The sequence below is a fragment of the Mercenaria mercenaria genome, chromosome 18, assembly GCF_021730395.1.
Source record: "Mercenaria mercenaria strain notata chromosome 18, MADL_Memer_1, whole genome shotgun sequence".
Classification (NCBI taxonomy): domain Eukaryota; kingdom Metazoa; phylum Mollusca; class Bivalvia; order Venerida; family Veneridae; genus Mercenaria; species Mercenaria mercenaria.
Window position 1 is genome coordinate 54,438,408 of NC_069378.1, and position 13,533 is coordinate 54,451,940.

Sequence of the window (13,533 nt, forward strand, 5' to 3'; positions counted from 1 at the left end):
CTTAATTCTACTTAAACACGTTTAAACATTTCAGATGATGAAAGGAAATCTGGCACGAAACGTAGACTGACTCCTGAGAGGAAAGGTTTGTACATAACGACACAACAAACATTTGAATATATTATGATTGATTGAGTGAGTGATTGACTGATAGATAGTATTTTAATTATATCAGAGCGACCGGTTGACTATCACGTCCCCTGGCTGTCTAACTCCTGGCAACTTATCACCTGAAGCAGAGATGGGTGTCATAATCGTCATTAGGAGCCGGACCTTCAGGGGTTCGAACCAGAGTCCATAGATACACTAGCCCTTGGCTCTACCGATAGAGCTTACCGGGCAGGTCAACATGTAAAGACAGAAATAATGTAACGAGGTAATATTTTTATTATCAGACTAAACGAATATAGTACTCTTTTTGTTTTAGAATAAAGCCGGAAAAATCAAAGAATAAGTCTGTTTCTTAACTTTATTCAGCAAGACCTTGCTGGAAGCCCGCCAAGGAAATCGCCAAGGAAGAAAACCCCGACCCAGAGGTTACATTGTACATGTAACATGGGACCAATGTCGGACTATATATGCGCATATATTCGTTGAGACATTTTAATGTGTCAAAACTGCAAAACGGAATTAAGATGATGCCTAAACTATCCAGCAATGACATTTATATTCATGTGTTTCAAACTTCTCGGTAGTGAAACCAGAAGAAACATTGGACGCAGAAATGCAGTGCATTACGTTGCTTTTTTATTGGAAGTCTTGGATTGTCTGTCAGTTTTAAGTATACTTTATTGTGTAGAAAATATCTTTATTTTATTTTCAGAATTGTTCTTAGATGCAATATATGTAGTCCGTTATTATACTTATGCGTGCAAGTATTCAAGCTGACAGATGATGATATTTAATCCGTATAATATCAATCTTATGATCTTGTAATGCTATCTGTAATATGTTCTATTTATGTGTAAGTCAGATCGTTTTTATAATTATTATGGTAGAAAAAGTTACATTAATGTATTCATTCTATGGTATTCGTATCCTACGTATTCGAGTGTAAATTGACTTGACAAAACGTATTCGAAGATTGGAAAAGCAAAATATTCATAACGGTCTATGTTGTTGGAACAACGTTCAACACTGCCTTGGCTAGCTTTTATAGTTGTTTATACAAAACTATCCAGTGAGAGTAAATACGTAAAAGGTTGAAATATATTCCTCCACTTGAACCTCTTGTTAGACAACCATAGCGTACCATTGCCTAGGATTAGTTTAGCTTTCTTCGCGTTCGCTGTTTCGGTGTATGTATTGAAATTTTCTTTTTGTGTGGGCATCCACAGCGTACTTAGCCGTTGTTTCTGCATGATGCTACTGCAACTTGTATCAGGTATCTAAGCATTTGTTGTTTTCCTTGTAAATCAAATTACTGATTCTAGTAACGGAGACCATAACGTATGAAAATGCTGAAAACGCACGTTTCCACTACTGTGTCATTTTTATTAAAGCTAAATTATTAGGATAAAAACGTAAGCCGTAGTGTAAAGAACCGTAACAGATCGTATTTAGTTAAAAGTTCACAGAGTTTTGATCCGTAATTATTTGAAATCAATGATTATCGAATTTCACGGATATAGTTTGACTAATCAAAGTTTTGTTCTCTAAATCTAATATTTTCAGATTTCGACTTATGCAGGAAATTGAAAAACCTATTTAAGTTATACTGGAAAGTCAAACGATTCGCATTTGAAATGAGTGCCAGTTTTGTTATTAACTGATTTTGTTCTGATGAATTGATTTTATTACGTAATTTTATGTACATGTAACCGATTTGATAACTCCATATCATAATATCAAAATAAAAAAGAAATTAAGCAAATGTTTTTGGAGTTATTTCTTTCAAACCCGTAATGTTATTAATATAACTACATGTCAAAGTGAGCACAATCGTTGTAGAGAATATAAAAAACGGTGGCCTTTCTACGGTAATAGGGCATGGTTTTCAGTGAGCACATTTTTCTTACCGTTTAATTACATTGTAGACGTGCTATGTGTATAGCCACTGGTTTTTCAGAGATCGATTTTTCCAAATTAGTACCGTCAAAGGATATCGATGTTGGAAAAATTCAATTTTTTGTGTTTATCAAACTTTGATCGCGATGGGGTGGGGTGCAAAGCAAGCTTTTCTATGTTATAGGCCTAGAGATTTCATTTTTAACGATATGAAGAATATAGGTATCGATACCAATTTCTATTAAACGATAATGTTTACATTTAAAAAGCGTAAGGGACAGACTATTAATTTAAACCAAGCAGAATTGTGTTCTGTCGGCACCTCACCTGCAAATTGTGTAAAGACAGGATGCCGTGTATGCCCTATTCTCATAATTCCGAGCCTCTAAAGCTAAAGTTCCTACCGATATATCGGAAAAAGGGGGAGTCATACTTATTTTACATATATTTAATATTAAAGAAATTACCACATCAAGAATGTCCGTTCGACATGTATAAAATATGCACCGTTTCTGTAGGCCCTGGAAATGCATAAATAAAACATGTGTCCATAACAACCTGAAACGGCCGACTTCGATCGGCTAATGTCAGCTGACTAGTCTTGTTTTTTTCGATATTTCCAGCCCTTTAGTTGTGTTTTATGCAAGAATAGCGATAACACACGTTTGTTTCGTGAAACAACATCTGCAGAATCCCTCGGGCTATGTTGGTGCACTCGCCCTACGGGCTCGTGCACCAACATAGCCCGAGGGATTCTGCAGATGTTGTTACACAAAAAAACGTGCGTTAATCCTACATAGTGGGTTTGCGACCAGCATGGATCCAGACCAGCCTGCGCATTCGCGCAGTCTGGTCAGGATCCATGCTATTCACTAACAGTTTCTCTAATTCAAATAGGTATTTATAGCGAACAGCATGGATCCTGACCAGACTGCGCGGATGCGCAGACTGGTCTGGATCCATGCTGGTCGCAAACCCACTATGTTGGTTTTCTCATGGTGCGGCTTATTTTGTATTTTAACTTTTTAGCTTTTTGTTTTTTACATGTGATATCGTTTGTTACCATTATGTTACTGTTATTGGCGTGACATGGATTAACCATAGGGATTTGTGTTTATTTACAGTCCTGTAACTTTTATTATGAAAAAGTGTGATTGAGCTTCAAATAAAATATTATAATGACAGAAACAAAATCCTTATTAAGAAAGTTAGATCATACTAAATCTTTGAATTAACTCATTTTCTTTTTGTGAAATGTTCGTATTATTTTTCAGAGGTGAAGTTCGGCGGGATATGAAATGTGTCAAAAGCAGTGTACATCTGGTCATGAGGAATTTTGAAACCATCAAAGACAGTCAAAGATGTTCTGATTTTACAATTCAAAAATATTCTAATAAAAAGATATGACTCTATTTCAATGGTCAGAAGGATTCTTGAAAGGAAATTACTGACCATTTCGACATTTGACATGCAATAGAAACAGACTAGGATCAAATGTTTCACACTATTTCGGAAATAAAAATTGGATAACTATACAAAAGCCAGAACCCGTGATTTCTGTTTAATGTACCAGTGCACAAGAGAAATGTCTGGTTGTCTTGCTATAGTTCTTTTGATATATAATATCTAATATATATTGATGGTCTGAATATTATATTTTTTTTGCCTTTTAAGAGAGGCTGATAAATCCTCAAATCGTCCGTACCTAAAAGGTAACAATTCTTTTATCACTGAATCTAACAACGCAAATACTATTTTAGAACATCCCAAACAATTGCACCGGTTCGTGATTTAGCCAGATTTTTTTAATAAAGTTATTATAACACTAGCTTTATCTGGGGAAAATATCAGAAAAAAGTTAGGCCCTGACCGGGATTTGGACCGTGACGCATCCGTTCCACATCACAAAAGGTAACTTTGGCGACCTACACCTTGCAACGCGGTGTAATTTTCTTATTTCTTATCATGCAGATTAATTAAGTTATGCTGACATTGAACTTGACCAAACTGATCCCATATACAAGTCCAAACTCGGCTTTTCAATAAGCTATCGATATGACGAGTTTATTTTAAATACATGTACATCAATACAAACTGAAGTTATTTAATGGAAACCGTTTTCTTTTTCTGTTTTAGAAACAGTGATCTTGACCTTAACCCAAGTGACCTAACATGCAATCCCAACTCCGTCTCTGTGTAAGATACCTATTTACCAAGTTTCACTGCGATTGGTCACTCTAAAATCAAGTAATTGAACGGAAACCAACAAAAGTTGATGCCGCACGCTGGGTCGCCCGCCCATCGACATTCGCCAATCTCAACCAGTTATTTGAAAATCTGTTTAGAAATTCTTAAAGTGAACATGGTTATAGCGACTTATCGGATATGACGAACACATGTTTATATCGAAATGTTAAAGACTACATCAAAATATGATTGGATATTATATCCCCAAATCATTATTTTATCAAAACGATGCCATATCTAACAGTTCTGATTCTATTTATGCTACAGCTTGCGACTAAAGTGTTCAATGGTTCATGATGCAAGTACCGTTAGTGTGGCACGTTGGCTATGATTAAGCGTAGAATAGGCATACACTTATAAAGTTAACAATAATATAAGGTTGGTGACTATGATTTGTTTCAAAATTGTCCTGTATAGTAGGGTAAAGGTTACATATCTGACTATGATTTGTTTCAAAATTGTCCTGTATAGTAGGGTAAAAGTTACATATCTGACTATGATTTGTTTCAAAATTGTCCTGTATAGTAGGGTAAAGGTTACATATCTAAATAAGTCAGTTAAATCGACTCATTTTATGGGTGTTTAAACAATATGAAGTTCACAATTTACTTTTATTCCAAGTTCGTCATTGTATTTTTTTTCTTTTACGCGCGACAGTCTGTTTCTTACACTGTCACATTAAATTATCGCAGCGTATATAAGCAAACACTGAAATGAAAATTTCTCTGTTTGAAGTGGAGATGTGTTCATGAATTGTAAGGTAAAGACATGCAAACTGCATGTAGAATATGAATTGATACCATGAAAATATGGTAGCTATAAATTTTAAGTAGCATGTTGTGTTGCTATATAAGAATGCTATATAAGTAGCTGGCTGTATCAAATAAACAGAGAAGTGTTAGAAAAAATGAAAGGCAAACTTTAGAGAGCCTTCAAAGTATTTCGTTTTGAGTCTACAGACCTACTAACCTACTACCTCCGGCTACCGGACATGTGATTTTCATTTCCTGCTTCGAGCCTTAAACCCTTCTATAATAAACATGTCCATCTTTCAATTTGGACAGTACCATTATCTGTTAAAGGTGGTGCTTACAAAAGATATTCTGACTGAACGGCGAACATTGCAAATCTTGACCATACTGCACGGATGTGAAGGGTGATCATGATCTACTCTGGTCGACTCGCAAAGGCAGAATCAATCGTGTCCAAGATGATAATAGTTACAAAAATGTACTTTTAAGTTAGCAAAATAGTGAAGGTGTAAAAAGGTATTTACACGTAACATTGATACAACCGTGCATTTATCAGGCTCATTGATTAACTGCTGTATAAAACACGTAAAATGGTGTAATAAATATCGTAAGTTGTCGTTTTATAGATTTTATTTATTTGATAAACTTTAAGGCAGGGGCGACTTTATCCATGCGTTTTTTATTTAACTGCTCAAAATTATTATTATTATTATTATTATTATTATTATCCTTACTGTCGCAGTTACAATTATAAAGAAAAAACTTTACATCCTTTACATATAAAGATATACCTGACCCAGAATTATCTGATCGTTATTTACGAAAACAAGTTATTGTTGTTGAGATTTGGTCACACCTAACAAATAACGTAAAATGTAAACTCATTAAGGATTACACATCTTCAATTTTGAATGATTGCCATAGCGTAAATTTTACTGGTTTTTTATGCGGTATGAAAAAAATGATGGGGATGTTTGAAAACATGTGACTGAGATAGATGCATTTAAAAGGTAGTTTTAACAAATTTCAACATACACGATAAAATCTGTCATAAAATTTACATCAGTTTAGAATAATTTACATGATGTTTGTTTACTCGGTATTCGTTCTTTGTCTTCTTTCTTTACAGGTAAAAGGTAAGATTTTTATCGGGAAATTATTTTATCAATGCGAGAACGTAACGTCAATATCTAATTAAGAAATAACATTTTAAACATTACCTCTGAATTGAGCATAGTAAAATGATCGCGCAAGGACTGTCTCTAATTATGGTCCGACAGAAATCTCTATGAAAGAAAATATCAACATAAGTTATTAAAAAAATTTTCGTTACTGAGGAATAAGCTTCAAAAAAGTTCATTCATTCTGAAGTTCCTTGAAGTTTACTTCTTCTTTGACCAGAATTCGGGCGGATTTCGCAACGATTCATAAAGTGATTTTTATATCATTCAACCGAGCAGGTTGCTAAACTTCATTCTTAATAATATTTCGAAGCTAACAGCAGTGGAAATGGTTGATAAATCATGCGCTAACACATTTGTTTTTGCAAAGATATTTGCCTAACACTGATAGCGATAGTCATAAACCTAAATTTAATATTCAAAGACCAAACACTAATTAAAGTTTACAAACCATACACTAACATATTAAATTGAACGACGTTCTCTTCATTATAGCGCAAGAAATGGACAAATGTCACCCTGAACACCACTGTCTGACTTGCTACGGTGTTCCTTACAACTGTGCCACGTGCCCGAAAGGTTATTTTTTGAGAAGAGGCGGGGCTTATTATACATGTACTAAATGTCCATCACAGTGTGTAGAATGTCAGCATTACACGTCCTGTTCCGTTTGCAGAATAAAGAATCATTATGGAAGGGTTTGCCAGAATGTCTGCAGTAAAGGATGTCTAAATTCAACTTGCGACCAATCATCGGGCACATGTCTATGTAAAGATAATTATGAGGGTGCATACTGTGACTACTGCGCGAAAGGAAAATATGGATTTGACTCCAATTGTACAAAGGACTGTTCTGCAAATTGTTATACATGTCATTCTGATAAAAACTGTACAGGATGCAAAGACGGTTACTATGGAAACCTGTGTGAACTTCCTTGCTCCAGAGGGTGTTATTTAGGTAAATGTGATCAAAGTAATGGCACTTGTTACAAAAGCAGATGCAAATCGAATTTTGCTGGCATAAATTGTGATAAGTGTTCCCTAGGACGATTCGGAAACAAGTGTATGTCCATATGCCCTGAAAATTGTATCTCTTGCTCTGCGAGAACAACATGTGACAATTGTAAAGATGGTTACTGGGGAAATGCATGTCAACATAATTGCTCTCATGGATGTCTAGATGGCGTTTGCTTAAAAGAATCTGGTATGTGTCAGAACAAGAAATGCAAATCCGGATTTCTTGGTGAAAAGTGCGAGAAATGCATTTCCGGGAGATATGGTGTAAACTGCAATTTGAACGAAACAGTGTTTGGTATGTATAACTTTGACATCATTGCTTTAAATGTTTTTTGTTTTAAACATTATTCGGGGTTGGGGTGGGTGGCGAAATGTTGGGTGATGTGACAGCGACACAATTATAGGATAGGTCGTATGGCGACTTTTCTGCCTTTGATGCTGGAGGAAGAACCCAGCTGCCCTTTCGTGCATTATTTCGTCACAGACGGACACTAGCCTTCCGTAAGTCAGCTGGTTATATTCCTCACATGAAGAATGGCATGCCCCAAAGGGAGGCTCGAATCCATATCGCTTAAGGGCAAGTTATTTGAAGTCAACGACCTTAACCACAGTGCTACGAAGGCCCTGCTACTTGAAATTTAAAAGGCATATACAGCTGTATGTATTCACGTTATCCATAATTTCAGGTTGTAAGTTTTGTCCTTTTGTAAATAACAGTATAATTCAATTAATTGATTTTCAACTTCGTTTTAGAAATATTTTCTTATTTGTAATTATTCTTATACTAATCATTGCCGAAATTTCGTATTAAACAAAGTTTTCTTTTGAAAATATTTAGAGTTATAGATGGACCAAATTCTTAACATTGACCATATTTCACAAAATTGACACGTTATATTCGAAATTTCTATGACATTACAAAACGTATATCCGATTTTAGCTCACTTGGGCAGGAAGTACTCGGGAGGAGCTATTGTGATCACTCAGCCGTCCGTCCATGCGTCGTCCATCCATTTACACTTTTCTCTTAAACCGCTTTTCTTAAACCAGCCGGTCGGAGTTGTAAAAAGTTGTCTTGGATATTTCTTGAATAGCCTTTTATAAGATGTTTTAAAGAACTCCGTCCCATACAGAATTCTGATTATTATGGCAATCAAAACAAATCTCCAAAACTGCAAGACGCAGAGCTTTGATATTTGTTATGTTGCATTGTGTGGTGTTTTTCTATCAAGACTGTTCAAATCATGACCCTGGGGTAAAATTTGGCCCCGACTTTAGGTTCATTTATTTTACATGGACTTATATAGCAAAATCTTTGAAAATCTTGCCGTTTATTAACTTAATGCCTTGAAGTTAGATAATTGGCATGAAACATTCTGAAGTGGTCCTGAACCAAATTAGTTCAAATTATGCCCCTTGGATCAAAACTAGCCACGGTCATCAGGTCATTTGTTTTATAAAGACTTCTATAGGATATACCTTTAAACATCTTCTTGACTAAAATCTTAAGCCCTAGAGCTTAGATAATTGGCATATAGAATTTTACAGGAGTCCTCTACCAAGAAACTATGTACCAGTTTTAGCAAGGTAAGCGATATAGGGCCATCATGGACCTCTTGTTTTTACTTTTTGAATTCAGGGAATGACTCGTCTGCAAGTACAATAGATTTTCAAATATGTTTAATAGCAGTTCTTGTCCTGTTTTGCTTCGCGGACGTGACAGGTCTGTATTATGTCTATTATCTATTCTAAACACGTATACGTTGACATTTTAAGTTTTTCTGCTTGCAAATATGATGTATTGTTACTCTAGTGTCCACGTACCGACAACTCAGTTAATTACTGTATTTAAATATATATTTGGATGAAGCTATTTATACATGTGTTGTACTAGAGAAACAAGAAATAACAAGATATGACAATATTTCCTTTATGTTAGAGTTACAAATGGACACTGATAAACCACAACATTTTATCTATAACCCTATATGGTTTGATATAATCACTTTCAACTCCCAACACTCGTTTGCGATATAGAATTCTTTCATATGAGAGAGATCTCTAACGTTTGTGGTTCTACTCATAACCTGTGGCGAAGTGGGATGTGTTACCTCCATTAAAGCTAGAAAGTCACCTCATGACCTTATTGTGTCGGTGTAACTAAAACCCAAATAAAGTTAAGAACAATATTCTCTAAAGGCCCCCACATATAGAATTAGCAAATATGTATAAATTAAATGAGCCGCGCCATGAGAAAACCAACATAGTGGGTTTGCGACCAGCATGGATCCAGACCAGCCTGCGCATCCGCGCAGTCTGGTCAGGATCCATGCTGTTCGCTTTTAAAGCCTATTGGAATTGGAGAAACTGTTAGCGAACAGCATGGATCCTGACCAGACTGCGCGGATGCGCAGGCTGGTCTGGATCCATGCTGGTCGCAAACCCACTATGTTGATTTTCTCATGGCATGGCTCAAATAATGTAGTATGATGGGTCTGAATCTGTATGCCGAAGGGCTTTTCTCTGAATTTTAACCACAAAATAAGCTAGGTTAATGTATAGGGTTATCAATTTAGCGCAGACTGTATAGTAAAGAAGTATCGGATATAACGACACGTTAATGAATTATTAGCATTTAAAAAGGAATTTCAAATAAAAAAAATTTGTGTGAAAGAGGAAATTTTAATCAAGGGACTTTTTCATCGCGTCATCTTAAGGCAAAGTCATGATTTTAATATCCAAGATATTCTTTCTGTGTCTGCTTTCTGTACACGTTAAAGGTAAGATTTGTTTAGTTAGATTGAATATTGTGTTTGCTTTGATCCTTTTTAGTTGGCTTGAACAATACATGATGCTAAAACATTTAGCCTAATTAGGTTTGTTAAATGTTTTCAAGAGAGGTAGCTACGACAAATACTTTAACCGTAAATATGTTTTCTTCAAATTCCTAGTAATTTTGCATGCTAATTTTAAGGCGAAAAATTATAACTATCTATGCAGTGTTTTTGTCGGATTTGTAAAGTCTGAATCCTTTCGAACAAATGTGTATTGAATTTTAGCGGCATTACTAGGAATATAATTATCTCTGTATTAACGAGGCACATCAGGCAAGGTAAAGTATTTTGAGTAATCATTTTATCCATGCAAACATATTTTTATATTTTTTAGTATTTACTGGTAATTTATCCTCACTCAGCTTAAAGACAGACGTCAATAGTCATTAATATATATTTTTGCTTAACTGTCAAAATGGTTCATTGGAAACGAGAACTTGTGAATAGTGAATCAAACAGTATCGGCTTAAATAACGACAGTAATTTCGACAAAACTATTGTTTTAAGCATTATTCTTGCTTTTTACTTATGATAGGCTTACGGCAACTAAATGAAGAGCATAGTCATGATTTTAATTCAAACAACGCCTTAAATATTTCAGCGCATGTAATAGGCTGCATGTATGGCTGCTTGACTTGCAGTCCAGGCTCCCAATCTTGTGCATCTTGCAAAAGAGGGTTTTATGCGGTGAGAGATGGGGCGCACAGTCAGAAAATGTCCAACAGGGTGCGCATTATGTTCTGACCCTAGATATTATCCAACAAATTACTGTACAGAGTGCAAAGACGGTTACTATGGTGACACGTGTAGTCTTTCTTGTTCCGTAGGGTGTTATTTGAGTAAATGCAGCCGAAGTAATGGCACTTGTTACCAAAACAAATGCAAACCAAATTTCGATGGAAACAATTGTGAGCAATGTTCTCGAGGACGATTTGGAAAAGACTGCCAGTCTGCCTGTCCGGATAAATGTGTCTCGTGCTCTTCGGAAACGGTATGTGACAAATGTAGAGATGGATTCTGGGGCGCTATATGCCAAAATAATTGTTCGCGTGGATGTTTAGAAGGCATCTGCTTGATGACGTCTGGGGCATGCCGGGACCATAAATGCAAAACTGGCTTTGTTGGAGAAAAGTGCGACAGATGCACTTCCGGAAAACAAGGTTTAGACTGTCATGTAAATGAGACAATGGTTGGTGGTACGTACAAAACTTATTTTTTCAATGGCATAGCTTCATTCAAACAGATAGGACGACAAGACATTTCACGGCAGCAAGATATATTTTCTATTAAGTAGTGTAAAATTACGTTTTTTTCTCTTTAAATAGTTATATACTATACAGAACTGTAATGTATCCCGATTTCAACCGTCGTTCTACATAAATAAATGTAAAATATATTTACGTAACCTTCTAGCATGTTTTACCTAAAAAGCATGTTTTACCTAAAAACATTTCCAAAGCTAGTCCTTTTTCAGTACTAAAATCACTCTTTTCGCAATTATAACAAAGTAATGCTGACTCTATAAATTATTTTAAGGGCAGTTTGTAAATTTTAGGGACGTTTTACTTAAATTGGCAGTTGTAAATTTATAAATTTAGGAAATACAGTAAATAGACAGATGCCCTGCATTTTATCGTTTATTTCAAATAAGTCGGTTGAGGTCTACGAAATCATGAAGAAAATTTCAGGAAAGGGTTTAAAAGAAAAAGGAATAGAAATAATCGTCTTTAAAATTATAAGGTAAATAAATACATTTTTTATACATTTACGTTTTTGTAACAGTTTGATCAATAGTACCTACACACAAAATCATTTACCATTTTATTTGTGAAGAATTCGTTTTTGAATATGTAGATGCACCAATAATTTTTTAATGTTATAATTTGCATGCCATATTCAAATATTTATTGCATACTCATTATAAAAAAACCCGTTAATTTCCACTGGAACCTGAAATGTCAATAGTTTTCCTTTTATGCAAACTCATTTACAAACTTCATTAAGTTTCGATGGAACCTGAAACGTCAATATTTTTTCTTTATGCATATTCATTTAAAAACTCCGTTAAGTTTCAATGGAACCTGAAGCGTCAATATTTTTCCATCTCGACGCTCAAATTTAATAACGGGCGTGTGACGTCATTTGTCACGTCAATTTCATGTATGTCGTCGCGTTCACAAGTTCTTTAACGACCAAATTTCCATTTTCACTCAGGATTAGTAACAAATTTGCATCACTTATAATTATGATAATTCTACGTGTAGATGCTTATGTAATAAAAAGATTATTAGATTTGCATCAAGAAGTATGCGCTCGTTCTTTCGCGAAATAATATAGCGCTCCTAAAGTAACACAATATTTCCGCAGCAGAACTCATGCATATTTCTCAATACAAATCTAATAACCTATACATATTGACGTTCAAATTTCATATCGGGTGTGACGTTATTTTCATGTATACTCGTTCTTTCGCGGAACAATATTGCGCTCCTAAACTCGTGCATAAATCTCGATACATATAATAACCTATAAGTATTCTACACTATAACACTGTAAAGATTACAATGTTTTGTTGTTTCATTCAATCAGGCACGAACCACGACGCAAGTACAACAGATTTCAACGAACAAATTCAATAGAAGTTACAATGCTGTGTTCTTGTCACAGACGTTAGAAGTAGAATGTCGCCTATTTCGTATAATATATATCATAAACGCGTACACTTTGAAATTGTTTACTCCAAGTTGCTTGTTAATATCTTGTAGGTTTATTAATGAATATTAAAACTTTATGAGAAAAATATATATTGATTTTTTATACTTTCAAACAGTGGTAAAATGTGTTTTTAAATGAACTCTTATTTGGTGTGAGACAAACTAAACTAATAAAGTATACTATATTGCTAATTGCCATTTCTAGATGCGTTTCGCGAGCGAAAATATTCGCGAATCACCGAAAACTGAAAAGCCATAGCTTAGTTTGTTTATTTTTACTTCAATATAATGAGTGTCTTGGTGAAAATGTACACTAAATGGTATTTTACCGAATCTTTTGAATTCGCGAAATTCGTTAATATTTCCGCGTCGCGAATATTTCCAGATGAACAGTATCAAACAATCAGACGCTCGTCTTAATATTCTTTCTCTTGCTGCTTTCTGTAAAGGCAGTGAGTACATGCGTATATAGTTGAAAGGATATTGAGGATATTTGTTTGTTTGCAGTGAGATATCGAAATATATCATAACCGATAAGACAATTCTATATTTTCATGAAGGCGTCCAATATTTCATGACGAAATTCAGATTGATTTATGCTACCGTGTTAGATATGATGCATCCGCCGCTAAATTACCATAGACACATTGATATCAAATATTGGTGTTAGGTTCATAAATTATACGCCGCCATTTTGTTTTAAAGACAAAAACTGCGTTTAAATATTTTGTTTTAAAAAATACATAGTCCGCGGGTAACAGACAAATGTCAACATTTAATGT

The 13,533-nt window shown here is 34.9% G+C and overlaps 2 protein-coding genes and 1 long non-coding RNA gene across 8 annotated transcripts in view; all 3 read left to right on the top strand.

Annotated features, from left to right (window-relative positions):
* The window catches only part of LOC123537904 (multiple epidermal growth factor-like domains protein 10), a 55,570-nt gene extending 51,918 nt beyond the window's left edge, over positions 1 to 3,652 (top strand). For 2 of the 3 annotated variants that reach the window (XM_053530063.1, XM_053530066.1), the window contains exon 5: positions 3,282 to 3,652. In XM_053530063.1, coding sequence (XP_053386038.1) covers positions 3,282 to 3,414 — 133 coding nt within the window. In that variant the 3' untranslated portion in view covers positions 3,415 to 3,652. The remainder of the gene's footprint in view (positions 1 to 3,281) is intronic. The other variant, XM_053530064.1, reaches the window with a different exon arrangement.
* Positions 3,653 to 3,820: 168 nt separating this feature from the next.
* Positions 3,821 to 9,654, top strand: LOC128545902 (multiple epidermal growth factor-like domains protein 10). 4 transcript variants are annotated; one of them, XM_053530069.1, is made up of 3 exons: positions 3,821 to 4,632; positions 6,683 to 7,498; positions 8,843 to 9,654. In XM_053530069.1, exons 2-3 carry the CDS (start codon positions 6,691 to 6,693, stop codon positions 8,953 to 8,955), a joined length of 921 nt encoding a protein of 306 aa, XP_053386044.1. In that variant the 5' UTR covers positions 3,821 to 4,632; positions 6,683 to 6,690; the 3' UTR covers positions 8,956 to 9,654. The 4 variants fall into 4 exon arrangements, with proteins under 4 accessions (XP_053386044.1, XP_045177749.2, XP_045177748.2 ...); XM_045321814.2 differs by lacking the exon at positions 3,821 to 4,632 and adding an exon at positions 5,746 to 6,016 and having other exon boundaries at positions 8,843 to 9,484; XM_045321813.2 differs by lacking the exon at positions 3,821 to 4,632 and adding an exon at positions 6,010 to 6,142 and having other exon boundaries at positions 8,843 to 9,484.
* Positions 9,655 to 10,751: 1,097 nt separating this feature from the next.
* LOC128550647 (uncharacterized) lies at positions 10,752 to 12,839 on the top strand. The gene is made up of 2 exons (XR_008368355.1): positions 10,752 to 11,233; positions 12,627 to 12,839. It is a non-coding gene; the product is annotated as an uncharacterized LOC128550647 (long non-coding RNA).
* Positions 12,840 to 13,533: the final 694 nt, after the last annotated feature.

What these genes read in the sequence shown, in the direction of transcription:
- LOC128545902 (XM_045321813.2), top strand. Translation starts at nt 6,088, where the DNA reads ATGATGTTTGTTTACTCGGTATTCGTTCTTTGTCTTCTTTCTTTACAG. An exon ending in TCTTTCTTTACAGGTAAAAG is followed by an intron (nt 6,143 to 6,682) that starts GTAAGATTTTTA and finishes TCTTCATTATAG; the next exon opens with CGCAAGAAATGGACAAATGT. An exon ending in TTTGAACGAAACAGTGTTTG is followed by an intron (nt 7,499 to 8,842) that starts GTATGTATAACT and finishes TTTTGAATTCAG; the next exon opens with GGAATGACTCGTCTGCAAGT.